The following is a 15,963-nucleotide window of genomic DNA, read 5'->3' on the forward strand; positions in this document are numbered from 1 at the left end:
TATTTAGAGGGCAATCTTAATCAATAGCGCATGATCTGTCTTTTTTTCTTATTGGTGTTGATCCGGTGCGGATCTGGATTGGAAATGAACACTCAACAAGACCAGATTGGAGAGACCAAAGAAATCATATATAACCATGCATGCACGCCTCGCCAAAATCTTGCAGGGAAAAAACAGATTTCTCATCTTATGTCGAAAGAAAGACGTGTTAGAATGGACCACATTCAAAAGCCTTGTGATTGTGTGAGCATTGAGACCGCCGTCGGCGAGGATGGAAAGAAGGACACGTTTTTTAGGGGTATAATGATTCTTGATTCAACCAAGTTCAATGGAATTGTTATAATGTCATGTGGTTGAAAGGATCACACATGTCTTCCTACGCCTAGAGACAAAAATTACCTATACTATCAGCCTTAAAATATCAAGACCTTCTCTTGTACATAGAATCACACTCCAAGAATTCTAACTAACTAGCTCGAATTTCCTTGATGATGACCGCATGCTCCCACCTTAATTTGACTCATGTGGTTGGAAGAAGGATAAGTGGCAGCATAGATGAGATAGCATGTGTTGAAATAAAGGACGTGAATCTATTGGGGCCTTGAGTCATGGTATTGGATCTATTCAGTAAGGTTATTGTGAAATCACTAATTAAAAGTATTCTTTGCAAAGGTTACTTCCACCTTCCCTTGTTGCGACAAATGTCACATTGTATGTGCGTCATTTGTTGCAACATGTGAGTTTTTTTTTTTTCATAGATTTGCTTATTAAGACCTTTTATCTCTCAAATCGTGCATCCGAATCTCAAACAGTTTTCACCATTAGATCACCTGTGTCAAAATCTTCAAACCTAGATCTCATTTGACAGGTTTTGATGAACTTTTTTTCACGAAAAAGACTGAACAAAAAAACCCGAACCGGAAGCACGTTTTTCCCTTTCCGAAGAGGCACGATCGTGTCTCTCGCGGAAGCAAATTTGTGCCTCTACGAGAAGTAAATCCGTGCCTCTCGCGGAAGGAAAATAACATGTTTTCTTTTTTCCTTTCCGAGAGACACGACCATGCCTCTCGCGGAAGCAAATCTGTGCCTCCACGAGAAGCGAAAGCAAATCCGCGCCACCACGAAAAGTAAATTCGTGCCTCTCGCTAAAGAAGAAAAACACGTGTTTTTCCTTTTCCGAGAGGCACGGTCGTGCATCTCGCGGAAGTGCCTCCACTAGAAGTAAATCTATACCTCTCACGGAAGGAAAAAAAGAAAAAAAAATCATTTTTACGGAAGCAAATCTGTGCCTTCACAAGAAGTAAATCCATGCCTCTCGTGAAAGGAAAAGAAAAAGAAAACATATTTTTTCACTTTTCAAAAGACACGACTGTGCCTCTCGTGGAAGCAAATCTGTCACAAGAAGTAAATATGTGCCTCCCGCGGAAGAAAAAATGCATTTTTTCACACAATTTTTTTTTATTTTTTTGGTTCTAAAAGCTAAGAAAAACCATGGAAAAACCGAGAAGTCAAAAGAAACAGAAAACAATTATCTAAAAGCCAAAAAAACACGTAAAAAATAAAAAATAAAATCCAAAGGAGCGACCAGAGCGCGTCAAAGTGGCGCGCTCCCAGCCCGCCCCCAGTGCCCCCTTTTTTTGAGGGGAGGTCTTCTGAAGGAATACTCCTTTTTTTGACACATATGGTAAGCAATCTAAACAATTCAAAAAAAAAATTAGGTTTTTGTAAGTTAGCTGCTCTCAGGTTATTGGGTTGAAAGGCGTGCGAAATTTTTGTCTCACATTGCAATGGTTATTGAGTCGAAGGCCCATTAACAAGTACTCCGTCTCTAAAGAAATATAAAAGTACCGGCCGGGCCGAAGCGAGCGAGCAACACCCAAATTCCAGTTACTCTTTTGGTCTTTCCATCGTCTTCCTTAGCCGGCGACTTGCGCGCAGGTTTTCCTCCCTTCCTCGGCGACTTGAGGAGTGTCCAGGTTTCCCCTCCCTCCCTCCCCTCTTTCTTTCTGGCCCTGGATTCGTTTTCGTCGCGTCTTACACGGCTCGCATCTGAATACCGATGGGTCCGAAATTTTTGCAGTAAATCGATTGTTCCAAAATCGTATTGTCAGATAGTGTACTCAGATCGACTGGTATTTTGGGAGCGGCGGCCCTCAGATTAGGTTTTGCACCCAACGTTGAGTACTGGAGTAGTTGTTTGAGATGGGCTTCTCCTAGCAATTACCATTGTACTGTATTCTTCAGGGTCAGTAAAGAAAAACTACTAGTGTTATTAATGTGCACTCTCCTGCTAGCATGCTCTGATGCACTACGGGCATTTGACCCTGCTCAAAGAAAAGTTCATCCTAATGGATTGGATTGGATTGGATGTTAATCAAACTACCGGCAACAAATGTTCAGATGAACCAATTAGTTATGCAAAAAGTTGATTATTTAGAATAATACTCCGTGCTAAGGCAAGCCTCCTTTTTTGCTGGGCTTTTCATGATAACATGATTATTGTAGATCTAGCAATTTTACTCCGGTGATGAAAACAAGTGCCCCCGTGGTTTGTGGGCAGGGACCAAGGATTGATCGTCGTTCCATAAAACCTTTTAAGATGACAAGATCCAAGGATATTCAGCTTCACCATCTACCTACAGTAAGTTAATTTCTTGCATCTTTGTTAATGGGCCTTCTTTTTTCAGGCAAGGGTAATAATACTTGTTCCTCACACATTAATTAAGGTAGAAAGAACTGAGACTTGAACATGGGTGCATTACATGGTATTTTTTTGGTGGCTTAACCACATTGATGAGAGCCACTGATTTGTTTTCCAATTCCTTCCGCAGGATGTACTGCGTCGTATACTATCACAATTGACAATGAAAGAAGCTATGCGAATGAGCATACTATCTAAGAAGTGGAGAAGGTTTTGGAAATGCTACCCAAAGTTAGTATTCACCAGAGCCACGATGTGTCGCAGTAACGCCACGACAGGCCCTGCAAAACCCTGGCGGACAAGGTTTATCAGGGGGGTCAACAGCATCCAGCGACAGCTCAAGTCATCCAACCTGAATAAGTTTGTGGTCAAGTTTGCGCTTCGCAAAAGGCACACACCTCACATTGATAGATGGGTCAATTTCTGTGCCTCGTCGATGGCGAAGCATGTTGTTCTCGATTTATGTCCAGGGCCGAAAGGCAGTACCGACACAGATGACAAGTACAGTTTCCCGCTGCATCTTCTCGGCGCCTCGGGTGGTTCTTGCGTGAAGTCTCTTAGTCTGGGGTTCGTCTATTTAGCACTGCCTCCTGATCACCGTGGATTTGCAAACCTTAAGAAGCTCTCTCTGGAAATAGTTCATGTCACAGGGGATCTCGGGCGCCTGCTCCCAAAATGCGCTGTTCTTGAGTGGCTAAGCCTCACCAGGTGTAGACTGGACGAGCTAAGCATAGGTGAGGAACTGAGCAGGCTCCGTTGTTTGCAGGTCAAGTACTGTATGCTGCAGAAGCTGCATGTCCGAGCTCCAAACCTCGCCATGTTTGTGTTCGCTGGTCGTGTGATACCTATATTGCTTGGTGAATCTGTGAAGATTTCAGAGGCGACGGTCGACTTGGTCACATCCTCGGACTGCTTCAATTACGTCTTCACTGATCTTGTCGATGCTCTTTCGCATGTTCCGTCCCTCTCCATAGGCTTCCGAATTGAAACCAAGGTTTGTTCGTTAAATACTGGAAGGTGCCTGCCTTCGTGATCCAGCTTCCATTTCTTTGTGCTTTATGAGCAAGCCATTGGCTCATTCTTGTTTCACTGCTGCCATGCTTGTCTTACAGGTGATAAATTTTGTGAAAAATCGGACCATGCTCACAAATCTGAGACGTCTGGTCCTGAAAATCGATATTGTTGGGTCGCCGGAAGTCACTGGTGGGATTCTTCGTTTGGCCTATCTGTTGGAGTTAGCCCCTGCTTTGGAAGAGTTAGTACTCCATGTAAGTGATCTCACATTACCATGGAAAATTCTAAAATGATCTTGGGTGCATTTGGTCAGAAAACAAATGGAAGTTTGGATATTTTTGTGTGTGGAATAGATAATGCTAGATGTATAGTATTGAGGAACTGTCGGTGCATGTGCAATGTTTTGTGCAAATATTGGCAGGGGGCAATTTCGGTCCTAGATTTACTACCTGCATCGGCGAATTACTTTATATACATATTTGTGTTGCACGCCAATGTGCTGCAACTTGATGAGTTTTTCACATTGGAAATGCATGGTATTCATATTTTCTTAGTAATAGATAGAAGTGGATGGTTAGTCGATAATTCTCTGAGGCTGGGTTCATCTACTCCCTGTGAACAGTAAAATCATTAGAAATGGCCAAAAAAATCCTGATTTTTTTTGTGGTGCAAGATGATTGAGTGCGTGATACCCGTGCCAAATTTTGTGAAGTTCGGACATTTGAAGAGCCCGTGGCAAAAAAGACAAAATGACCTCCGAACAATGTAGAATTCAAACTTTGTCAGAGGCCTGATTTTTTTTTCCTGAGAGCTCTTCAAATCTCGAAACCATATCAAATTTGGCACAGACATCACGCACTCAAGCATGTTTCACCACAAAAAAAAAGAAATTTATATATTTTTTATATATTTCTAATGAATTTCATGTTCACTCCTGGGCATCTAAGCCGGGGAGCCAAAACGCTGCTTCTCTGGTTAGTATATTATATTATTTCCATGCTCGAATCTCAACAAGGTATCATATTGTGAGATTCTTTTGTCTAGATGAACCTAGATTCACCGTCAGATTTCTCAAAAATATATCCATTACTATGCTCTAGGTTGCATATTGGAGACTGTTTATTTGTCTAAAACGACATACAAAAAAGGAACTATACATCTATGAATTTTTCCTGAAATTTTCTACACCCTAAATGTGCTAGTATTGAATTGTCTAGGACTCTTGGGTGCATGGAATAGATTTTGTTTTTCCGTCATCCACCTTCCGCTATATAAATTTCTCAAACTTGTCGCCCTTTTGCCATTTTCTTCTTTGCGTTTTTCATGAACCACATATGGGATGCCAAACACTTAATCAGTTTTGTTGGCTCTAAATAGAATACTTTTCTGGTTAAGTATGTCTTAACACACCAATACCAATCATGCAGATGCATTGTTTTGACTCGGCAATCTATGGTGAACCAAGAGAAGATGCCTACCAGCCACATCCTCACCGTCATCTCAAGACTATCAAAATGACGGGGTTCTATGGATTACTTGGTCAGGTTGAGCTAGAACTCTACCTTCTTCGGAATGCGACTTCTCTCGAGCGTATGATCATAGATCCGGTGGTGAGGAATAATTGGCCTATTCCACCCATGGGTGGAGCAAAGCAAGATATAGACCGGGGCACGTCGATTGCCCTCAATAAACTTTCGAGGCAAGAGTTCAGAAAGGTCCTTGACATTCTGTATTAAGGGGATATGAAACTATGTTGCAGGTGTATTTTAAATTATTTGTTTTAAGGAAGGAGAGATGCCAATAGATGTTTTTTTTTTTTGAAAGGAGATGCCAATAGATGTTTGTTTGAAGGAAGGAGCTCAGGAAATGCCGTCCTTACCATCTGTCAGAGAAATAGGAAACTGAATCACAGCTGTCTATCTTGTGTTTATTAGACTAGATGGTAGGAGGGATACTTGCTAATGCTAAGCCATGGACAAAGTCTGCATGATGTCATCATCATATAAGTAATAAGGGCATCTCCAACGTTGGTCCGTGGACACCGGTGCCGGAGGCCTCCATCCAATATTGACCGTATACATTTCAGCAATTTTTTAATGAAATTCGTGCAAACAATACGGATTTCGTATAAATCAGACGACATTCATGCAGACACAACGGATTTTCATTGTATTTAGAACATACAAAAAATCGTTTCAACCCTAAACCTATCCTACGACGGTCGCCGGCGTCCAAGCCCTTGTTATTCCCTTCCTTGGACTGCCTCCTTCATCCGTCGTCTCCATGAGCACCGGCGATAAGACTGGTGAAATGAAGCTGCAGTCTCCGGCGAGGAGTAGAACATGGGAGATGGACCTGCCCACATGGGACATAAGGACATGTCGCCTCCCATGCCATACTCACCATCAGAGCAGTCCGCGCCTTGTTCGTCGCCAGTGGACGTGAGGTCCACGATGAAAATGGTGGCGCCAGTGCTCTCGTCGTCCCATCGGGCCACCCGAAAGTTTGTCGGCGGCGCGTAGGAGCGTTGTTCTCGTCAGCAATCGCCTGTAGTTGTGCCTCCGCGGCGGCCGCTTCCTGGCGAGCGGCTGCTTGAGCGCGGGCGGCCTCGTAGCACGCTGCTCTGCAACAAAGTTAGGGTTCGCCCGCCACGACCTCCTCGCTCGTGCGCTCACCGTCTATTTGGCCCTCTGCCATTCGGTGCTGCTCTAGGAAGAATATGTTGTGTCGTTGTTTCTCCTGCGTCTTCTGGAACGCCGACATAGGCGCCAGCGCAGCCTGCTCCTCCACCATGACGGCATTGAAGTGTGTCTGCACCTGCTCCATGGTGAAGCCGGCATGCACAGACGCGGGCTCCGGTGCGGTGCCATCGGACCCCGTCTCCATCGTGGGGTCGTTCTCGTCGTCGGAGAGCTCGAGCAAGCTGGCCGGCATGAAATGAACTATTAATAATGTCCTCCAGGCCGATCAAAGATCTCCCAAATTTTCTTTGAGTTTACATCTGAAAAGGCAGGTGAACTTTTGAAAATTGACATCTGAGCACGGGCACTTTCTGACTGTTAATTTGAAGTTAAAAAAAACAAATTTGTATGGCTTGAAAAATTCCAAAATTTTGTGTGCATGCACGTGCAGCAGTGCAATATAACGTGCCAAAATTTCACTAATATACGTGCTTGCATGTGAGAGATACAAAAACGACAAAATACATGCAAATTTGAGGCCAGTTTTTTTTTCGCTTTTGGACTGAAATTTTGTCTCTTTCGTGCAGCGTACAATACAACGTTTTTTCCGAACGAAATTCCACACATATGTAGACCACATGCATGCGTATTCATGTAAAAAGATTCAAAATAAAATGCTCCGTTGCCCCATGTTCTGAAACTCCGTTTGAGTGAACTTTGTGTAAAGATGAAAAGAGAGAGCAGAGAGAATAATAGATGAACAGTTATTCTATTGATTGAAGATTGGAGTATTTATACCCAGTTTACAAGGCGGTTACAAAAGGAGGCAGTTGCCAAAAGTGGCATCGACATAGCAGTGATTAATAGTTAATTAACCTAATTAATTAATTCCTAACACTTCCCCTAATCAATGCTTGTCTTTGTGAATATACATCATCTTGGTAGACTCCTCCTAGTATGTATTTGCCTTGAACGTTCATTATCTTCATCTTGGAAGTCTCCTCCAAAAACCCTGTGGGAAAAATATGAGGAGAATAGTGCAAATATGTTGCTAAAACTCCTTTAAACCCGGTGGAAAAAATAATAAGGAGAAAATGATGCAACATATAATGATTATTGTCTCTTGATAACTCATATGAGAAAAACCCTTGAAGAAGGAGAAAAATCATCGATGAGCTTAGAGAACAATTAATATGTCTTGAGTACTTTCTTTAAAAACCCCGATAGGGAAAATAGAAAGTATGACATGCCTCATTAGAAACTGTTATGAGAAACTTTGAGAGAAAACTCATAAGGGAAAAGAGTGCGATTATATATGCCATCGAAAACTCCTTTAAAACCCAATGGGAAAAATATAAGGAGAAAATGATATGACATATATGAACACTTGTATCTATATTGTCTCATTAAAAACCTTTTATGAGAAATCATTAGGAAAAACTCATGAAGGGAAAAAGAGTACAATATATGTAATCTGATGTTTGATGTTTGTTAAGAGGTTATACTTTAGGAGATTACTGCCCTTGAACTTTGCAAATCTGGAGGATGTCTCATATCAATTACATTGACATGATCATGACATTATGAATAGTATGTCGGTTTTTCCAATATTTTGTTTGCAAACGGTTTCATCACTTTTCTATAATTTATGAGGATAAGTGATCTCGAGCAATGTGTTTTGTGATATTGCTCTTCATATAACATGTATGTATTGAGTAATACAAGTGGTAGCATCTTGATAAATCAAGTTATGTTACTCTGATGAATCTCAACCACATGGTTTTGCGTGTGGTTAATCATTCTGCTAAGCCAACCATATTTGCAATGCCTTTAGATAAAGTAATTATGTTAGAATGGTAAATGGAAGTAGCCATTAAATTCTATTTATATGACTTCCATAAGAAGGCTATTCCATCAAATTCAGTCATTGATATGGCTTTGTTGGGATCAAGTAAAGAGCCAATATCATATATCATATCATGGTCCAATCTTGGTTTTCCTGATGGAATTGTCCAAGATTTATTGTGAACTTGGGATATAACTCAATATTCCTCATATCGACCATATACGTTTTGTTGGTGTGATATATCCACATTGAACTTCTCATATATGTTTTTGGATATATGTAGACTGATATGTATTCTTGAGAGATTGCTCAAGTTGTAAACTTAAGCTAAATTTGGCTTAATCCAAATTTTCCGCCTTGAGATGATTTTGTGTATGTTTAGGTCTTGTAATAGACATTGATGATGAAGTCATTGATATACACTAAGTGATATAAGGAAATCAAATTTTGGGATTCCCTTATTAACACACAAGCAATCATCATTCTTTGAGTATCCTTTGAAGGAAGAACTCATTTAGTCGGTAGTACCATATGATTTCCAACTATTTCAAGTCATAGAGTGGACTTGTGAGTTTTACACAAAACTTGTTGCGATTTGTGTTTGGATTCGGAAGTTTTAGCCCTTCAGGGACTTCAATAGAGATATCCGAAATGAGCGACTCATATGAGTATGTAGCCACTTCATTCCATCAACTGCATGGTAATATTTTTTTTATTGCCAACGATATTTAGTATCGAAACATAATTCCACTCATACCAAGAGGGTATGTTACATCGTAATCGATGTCGGGTCTCTGCAGGAACCCTTTTGCTACAAGCCTCGCTTTCTCACCACCTCATTGACTTTGTCTATGAATGAGAAGTTTTTAGTATTTCATGTGGAAGATACTTATGAGGAGTAGGTATTACTGCAGTAAATACCACTCGTTTGCAGAGCGAGTGCTATTCTTCATTACTTGCTTCCTTTTATGTGAACCAATATGAGTGCAAGAGGCACTCTACCATGGATTTTGGTTCTGGGCCCAAAAGGTTTTAGCAGTTTGATAAGAAATATATGTCGACAAATGTAGTCTTTAGTTTATATGATTCTGATGGAATCATTGAAGTTTGTGGATTAAATATTTACTCCTTTTTAGCTCCTTGTGATTTCCTACAACAAATGGAGTCAAGGTGTTTCGATGTCCCGGCACCAAAACATTTGTGCACATTTATGCCGGGCATTGGATGATGAGCATCCAGTGAGGTGTCTTTCAACTTGATGTTGAATTACATTTACTAGTTGAGGATGTGATTTCCTCTGTTTCCGCGGAAGCATATGAGAAGTTATATCTCGTATTGTCAGATTTTCTCCCCCTCTTGCTCTCATTTGGGGAGAAGAGTGATTTATCAGGTACCTTCACTCTTCTGACACTTTACTGCAGGAATATAGAATTTAGTAACACCTTGTCATCAGTAAATGTATGTGGCAGATTTGCAATGTGTTGCAAATATATGATTCTCTACAACTTCTAGTTCAGATTCTTTGAATACGTGGATATAAGGATTGAATGTCAATAACATTTCTAATTTATTTCTCGGCATTCTTTGTGGTACTTATCTCCCCATAATGTCGAAAAATATCCTTATTGCTGATGCAATCAGCATACGGGCTATGAATAATTTTGATTGACGATTAAATTGTTATTCCTCACATAGATCCCTAATTTTTGTGAGTGCCCATTGATGTACGCTGGAGTGGTGATATCGGTATGTAACCGAATTATCGCAGATGGGAAATACTTTGTTGATTTCCACGTAGTAACTACAAGGAGAAAGTAGTATGACATGCAATCGGTATGATTTAGATCATACTTACGGTGTGTAAGGTCGTATGTGTCCAGCAAGAGGCTGGTAAGTTTACAATTCTTTAAAAGTGGTCATGTAATTCATTTAACTCTCTTTGATAAGAAATTTAGCTAAACCATTCTGGGTATGCACAGAAAATACTTAATGCAAAAAAAGGTTCATTGAATGCGTTCAACAACATTGTTCATTCAAATGGGTTTATAGATCCTGTTTTCAGGAGAATTTACTCTTACTTTGATAAGTTGAGCAATTTATTTAGTAAGATCATGCATGGTTGTGTGTGATAAGAGACACTTAAAAACATTTTATGAATGTGTATATGAGTACCATGAAGTGTCTAAATCACCCTAGATAATGGATTAACGTTCCACACATATTTTTGAATGTGTTCAAGAAAGAATAAGTGGCTCATTTAGAATTTTAAGGTGAGAGCTCCTTAAAACAAATTTCCCCTATGGCACATGTGGTGCACATATAATCTGATGATATGGGAAATATTTTGCAACTTGTTAAGTTGTGACCAACCGAATTGTCAACAATTTTCTAATCATCCCCAAACCAGGATGGCTAAGGCTATCAAGCCTAATATTTAATTTATTGATGCTTAGAAAATCATTGTGTACGTAGCAATATTGAGTATGAATTCAAACATACATTCAAATTTATAGAATATTGTATCCAAGGGATATGATATTGGACATTTTACTACATGTAGTACTACAAGTATAGGCTAATAATATGTTGGGATAATTAGGAGATTACCTGAGGTCTCCGATATTACTGAATGCAAATGAGTTCATCCTCCATTTTCTGCACTAGATTTTGGTCCTCCTTCTGATGAAGATTCCGAGAACAATCCTTTTCCAGAATTTGGTTATTATTTGCAAATTTTCAAATTTATCCCATTGAACTTATTGGCCTTTTAATAAATTTGTGGTGTGTTTTGACCATATGTTTGAGGGTTTGGTAATCATAGATACAATATTTATATAACCACACATTTGACAAACTTGAGGGTTGTCTTTTGATCATCTTAAAATGACCGATTCCTATTAAGAGATAATTTTGTCTTTAGTTGTCTATTAGCCTCCACTTTACTTCGAATCCCTCATGGTTCGATTTTGTGACCACTAACTTGCATAGTGTTCTCGATACTAACAAGAATTTTAAATTATGGTATATCACCTATTGGGTGAATCTGATGATTTTAAGAAAATTCATGTTTCTTGATCATAAAAATGGTAGTACCATCTTAAGAGGAGGTAAAGTGCATTAAGGGCTTTTCAGCTGAATCTGTATATAGGGAAAATTTGATCAAGGGATCTCAACTTGAAGTTGAATAAGTAACAGAGTTGTTAGCTGCGATAGACTTGAGGTTTTTGAATAAATATTTATCCATTATATACTTAGTTTGAGAACTAAGTGAAGTTGGTGACATATAAAATGCATATGTGCATATTTAGCTATCAATAAAATAGTCATGTGTTACATGAAATGATCACGCATTATTTAATTTACTTCTTGGAGTAGGAGTAAATAATTTTAGTGAACAACAACAATTGCTTCAGAGGAGCATTTTCTTTTAGATAGCTGATGCTATACACTCATATGTGTAGACCTCAATTTATATAGGATAACACTTTGAAGATAAATCACCAGATGCGGTGTAGATCTCGTAGTAATAGAAAAACATAGTCCGACTTTTGTCAGTAGATGTTTATATCTCTATTACCTTATGTTATGCTATATTTTGGAAAATCACTTTGAAGGTAGTCATATGTCATCACGACATGATGTAGACCTCACAGTAGTAATGGATAATCTAGAAAATTTTGCAGTAGATGCCATCAATACCTTGTGATTCACAAATAAAATTTTTTTGGGTAGTCACATTTAATATTTCGAAGAGCACGTTGAAGGTAGTCATCTTATGAAATCACAAGATGTAGACCTCACAGTAATGATGGATAATCTGCAAACCATGCAGTAGATGCCATCAATACCTTGTGATTCACAAATAAATTTTATACTAGTCATGTTGAGTATGACATTTCATGATACTTCTCTTTTCTTGTCAAGATGTGCAAGACATTTTGTGACACAGTTGTTGCACTAATAATGTTCTAGAAAATAGGTCTAGAATATTCATTCATAAGATCAAAATGTAATGCAGAAGAACCTGAGGGTATATATTACACTACTGACAATGACCTGACCATAGGTTTATGTACAGGCATAAAAACTTTTATGCTTGAACAGACATTTGACAGAAATCTGCAAAAAGAAATGTTAAGCCTGAGGGATTAACAAGAAGCGCAGGGCCTTTCGATTAATAATAAGTACAGAAAGGAGGGAAACGCAAAACTGCGTGAGGATAAGGTTTCCCCAAATCCACATCCCGTGCGTGTGTGGATAGGAGTCAATTTCTTTCCTTCCTGTGCCTGCGTGGAATGGATTGGAATCAATTGATTCCTTCCTGTACGTGTGTTCTGGCCATGATTACCGATGATGCCGCGTGCAGTGCGTTCCGACTGATGGTTGGGTTGCGTCTTGCGCCCCGTGGGCTGCCTCCGCCCGGGTTGGGGACCGCACTGCCGCGTGCCGGTCGATGATCACCGCCGCGTTGCCGCGACACATCGCGTTTGCTCCCGTCCTGTGCCGGCCGGGGGCCATCTCCATCGCGCTGCAGGGAGTGGGCCGTGCTACAGCGCGCGCTCCGGCTGATTGCCACCTGTGCCATCGGCTTGGGAGCCGCGTCCGAGGGAGGGCTGCGCGCCGCGCCGTGGTCGTGCTCCGCCTGAGGGAGGAGCGCCGCATCGGATGCTGCTTCGGAGAGGTGGAGGACGCCGTCCTCGCCAAACGTCGAGGTACGCTCGCTGGGGCTTCTTCCCTTCTTTTCTCTGTTTTCTCTGGATGTTTTGTTGTTGATAGTTGCGATGGGCGACGAGATCGTCATAGTGGACGATGAAGAGAGAAAAAAATGCGAAGAACAAGTTTGTTGGAGTTTGTTCCTCATCTTCTAGCCTTGTTCTTGATTCTGATTCTTCTTTTCTTCTTGATTGAGAATTCCTTCCTCTTTCTGTTTGAGTAGCGATCAATCCATCTCACCACGAGCATACGCCGGATGAAGCAATTTGCAAAAACAATACTTGTTATTAGATCCTTGATTGATTGCAAGAAGACAAAAACAAATAGAAGAATCTCCTGATCCAGTTTTCCTCTTTTGCAGAAGCATGTCTATTGATTCCTGCCATGGAAGGGTTGTGGTTGATCGAATCGGCAGCGACTGAAATTCTCCTATGCTGAAGCCGTGCGCGCTGGATGGAGTCGACATCGCGAGTACAGGGGCAGACGTTGGCGCCGCCGTGACTAATGTCGCCATCCGCGCCAAGACTCAATGCTGCAGTCCGCCGCGCGAGATAAGGCCGGCAGCGCTGGGAATCGCGCGAGGCGTCGAGGAGGTCTGGCCTAATCGCTCTGTTAGGGCAAGGTGCTGATAACGTGTAAAGATGAAAAGAGAGAGCAGAGAGAATAATAGATGAACAGTTATTCTATTGATTGAAGATTGGGATATTTATACCCAGTTTACAAGGCGGTTATAAAAGGAGGCAGTTGCCAAAAATGGCACCGACATAGCAGTGATTAATAGTTAATTAACCTAATTAATTAATTCCTAACACTTTGTACTACTGCCGGTTGGGACCGACTTGGCGGCCTTTGCTTGCCACGCAAAGAACGGCGGGAGCTGATGACCGGGCCTCTCGGCGCGCGCGGATCCAGACGCGAAACCAGGAGGGCCCCGCCCCCGCGGCCTAATTGCTTACCCGGCAGCAGCAGCCACCACGGCCACACACGCACCCGCGCCCGCCGCTCCCCAGAAACAAGCACGGCCGCAGCACAGCCAGCGTTCACTGACCACTGTGCTGCTCAGCTGCCGCCCAGGCACTCTGCTCCCGAGGAACGCGCCAGGCGCCGGCGCCGCCATGGAAGCCGCGGCGGCGGCCGTGGCGTGCCGAGGAGGCGTGGTGCTCGCGCGGGCACGTCCCGGCCACCGGGCCCGGCGCCACGGCGTAGGCGCGGGACCCGCCACCCGACGGAGGTTCCTCGTTGTGGCGTCGCCCGGAGAAACCCCCTCCGCGCCCTCGCGCAGCGCCGTGGCGATCGCGCAGGAGGTAATTTGCTCCGAAATTCTTGCGCCAGTGCCTCACTGGCTCTGCTCTGCTCTGCTCCCGCGCAATCACGCCAGCTCTTCTCACATACGATATCCGTCGGCTCGGCGCAGATCGCGCAGGCTGGCGACGAGGACGTCGCCTCCGTCAGAGTTGTGCTGATGATGGCCTTCGGCCCAGCCTCGCCCGCAGTCCCGCCGCCCACCGACGGTGAGCTCCACATGCCACAAATCTGGTGTGATTTATGGCGATCAGGAGACCCATTTTGACTGCCTAGTGCCTACCGTCGCCAGGTCATGCGAGCACGGTGCGCGTCACGTTCGTGCTGGAGAAGAAGTGCGCGTTCGGGCAGCGGTTCCTGGTCGTCGGCGACGACCCGGCGCTCGGCCTCTGGGACCCGGCCAAGGCGACGGCCCTGGACTGGTCGGAAGGCCACGTCTGGACGGCGAGGGCGGTAATCTCCCCTCCCCTCCCAAGTCCCAGCCAGTCACTCACATTCTTTCACTCTCACCGTCTTTGGTCTGGGCTAGGATCTGCCAGCGAACAGGCTGGTCGAGTTCAAGTTCTTGCTGCAGGACCCCTCCGGCCACGTCCGCTGGCAGCACGGCGGCAACAGGGCTCTGCAGGTAACCGAGGCCTCGAGCGCACTGGTCGTGTACGAAGACTGGGACGACGCCGGGTGCCAGGAAGTGTCGGAGGCGGCATTACACCTGCCGATCGGAGCGGAGGGGACCGACGCGCTGCTGCTGGCAGATGATGGCCGGACCGATGTCGACGATCAGGCGACCTACGAGGGCTTCATGCATGCCGAGAAGGCACGTGCGGCTGCAGAAGCTTCTCTGCACGCGGACACGATGTGGCTAAACGGAGCGAACCGGCCACAGGTGAAATGGATTCCCCCAACTCTCATTTCGTTGATATATGATCATAAGACTGCTTCATCCTAGCTGCAGTTTACCTTGCAGAAAGATGAGAGGATTCCAGAGGTGCTTCGCAGGAGAGCAAACATGGCGGCAGCACAAAACGGCGGCCTTGCTTCTGCCGGAAAAGACGGCGACGACATCATCTTGTACGAGGAAGATGCGAACAGGCCGGCCAGTATGTTCGAAAACGACATGGTCTGGATCAGGAAAGCCCTCCAGGGGTTGCTCCGGAACCTTGGCTTCCACATCGGCACAACAAAAACATGAAAAATAAGATCCTGTGTACGGTACAGATCATATATGTTTCTTACTGTATTTGAGAACCATTTTTCCTTTTCACGATGCGTGCAACCCCGAAGGAATGAGATTGCCCGGAGCTGCAACGCAAACAGTCGCTGCACGCTGTTGCCGGTAGGAACTCCTCCAATGGAAGCTGTTAATATTGTTATCAGTGGTTTCGACTTCTTATCTACTTATTTCAAACAAGGAGCAGATGCGATTGCTATTCCGTCATGAGTATAGCTAGAAGTAATACTGAATATTAGAAAATTGCGGCATTTCGGCACCCATATGGTTATTGTAAAACAGAACAAGGGCGATTTCGTAGGCGTACAATCATGGTCTAGTAACATGTACTCGTGTCTATCCTTGTAAGGGCGTGGACAATGGTTGATAAAATAGTAAGTATTATCCTACGTCTGTCACATAATATATATGGCAATGAAATATGTTGTACAATGAATTATCTCTGTCTTATCATTAGTAACTAGATATACCTAAATAT

The 15,963-nt window shown here is 43.0% G+C and overlaps 3 protein-coding genes across 6 annotated transcripts; all 3 read left to right on the top strand.

Moving 5' to 3' along the window:
• Positions 1–1,854: 1,854 nt before the first annotated feature.
• Positions 1,855–5,503, top strand: LOC125545326 (F-box protein At5g03100-like). Of its 3 annotated transcripts, none has more exons than XM_048709233.1 (5): positions 1,855–1,976; positions 2,506–2,641; positions 2,832–3,695; positions 3,814–3,969; positions 5,143–5,503. In XM_048709233.1, exons 2-5 carry the CDS (start codon positions 2,528–2,530, stop codon positions 5,449–5,451), a joined length of 1,443 nt encoding a protein of 480 aa, XP_048565190.1. In that variant the 5' UTR covers positions 1,855–1,976; positions 2,506–2,527; the 3' UTR covers positions 5,452–5,503. The 3 variants fall into 3 exon arrangements, with proteins under 3 accessions (XP_048565190.1, XP_048565192.1, XP_048565191.1); XM_048709235.1 differs by having other exon boundaries at positions 1,874–1,976; positions 2,539–2,641; XM_048709234.1 differs by having other exon boundaries at positions 1,876–1,976; positions 2,081–2,641.
• Positions 5,504–12,400: 6,897 nt separating this feature from the next.
• On the top strand, positions 12,401–13,675 carry LOC125545329. The gene is made up of 2 exons (XM_048709241.1): positions 12,401–12,954; positions 13,317–13,675. Exons 1-2 carry the CDS (start codon positions 12,696–12,698, stop codon positions 13,391–13,393), a joined length of 336 nt encoding a protein of 111 aa, XP_048565198.1. The 5' UTR covers positions 12,401–12,695; the 3' UTR covers positions 13,394–13,675.
• Positions 13,676–13,926: 251 nt separating this feature from the next.
• Positions 13,927–15,687, top strand: LOC125545328. 2 transcript variants are annotated; one of them, XM_048709239.1, is made up of 5 exons: positions 13,927–14,259; positions 14,370–14,466; positions 14,550–14,710; positions 14,787–15,140; positions 15,210–15,687. In XM_048709239.1, the coding sequence occupies exons 1-5, from the start codon at positions 14,071–14,073 to the stop codon at positions 15,444–15,446; spliced, it is 1,038 nt and encodes a 345-aa protein (XP_048565196.1). In that variant the 5' UTR covers positions 13,927–14,070; the 3' UTR covers positions 15,447–15,687. The 2 variants fall into 2 exon arrangements, with proteins under 2 accessions (XP_048565196.1, XP_048565197.1); XM_048709240.1 differs by having other exon boundaries at positions 15,222–15,687.
• The last annotated feature ends 276 nt before the right edge of the window (positions 15,688–15,963 follow it).

The sequence above is a fragment of the Triticum urartu genome, chromosome 3, assembly GCF_003073215.2.
Source record: "Triticum urartu cultivar G1812 chromosome 3, Tu2.1, whole genome shotgun sequence".
Lineage (NCBI taxonomy): Eukaryota > Viridiplantae > Streptophyta > Magnoliopsida > Poales > Poaceae > Triticum > Triticum urartu.

Coding starts and splice junctions, on each gene's coding strand:
- LOC125545328 (XM_048709239.1), top strand. CDS start 14,071: ATGGAAGCCGCGGCGGCGGCCGTGGCGTGCCGAGGAGGCGTGGTGCTC. Junction 14,260..14,369: donor CCGTGGCGATCGCGCAGGAG/GTAATTTGCTCC, acceptor GGCTCGGCGCAG/ATCGCGCAGGCTGGCGACGA. Junction 14,711..14,786: donor ACGTCTGGACGGCGAGGGCG/GTAATCTCCCCT, acceptor GGTCTGGGCTAG/GATCTGCCAGCGAACAGGCT.
- LOC125545326 (XM_048709233.1), top strand. CDS start 2,528: ATGAAAACAAGTGCCCCCGTGGTTTGTGGGCAGGGACCAAGGATTGAT. Junction 3,696..3,813: donor GCTTCCGAATTGAAACCAAG/GTTTGTTCGTTA, acceptor CTTGTCTTACAG/GTGATAAATTTTGTGAAAAA. Junction 3,970..5,142: donor TGGAAGAGTTAGTACTCCAT/GTAAGTGATCTC, acceptor CCAATCATGCAG/ATGCATTGTTTTGACTCGGC.
- LOC125545329 (XM_048709241.1), top strand. CDS start 12,696: ATGATCACCGCCGCGTTGCCGCGACACATCGCGTTTGCTCCCGTCCTG. Junction 12,955..13,316: donor CGTCCTCGCCAAACGTCGAG/GTACGCTCGCTG, acceptor CCTCTTTTGCAG/AAGCATGTCTATTGATTCCT.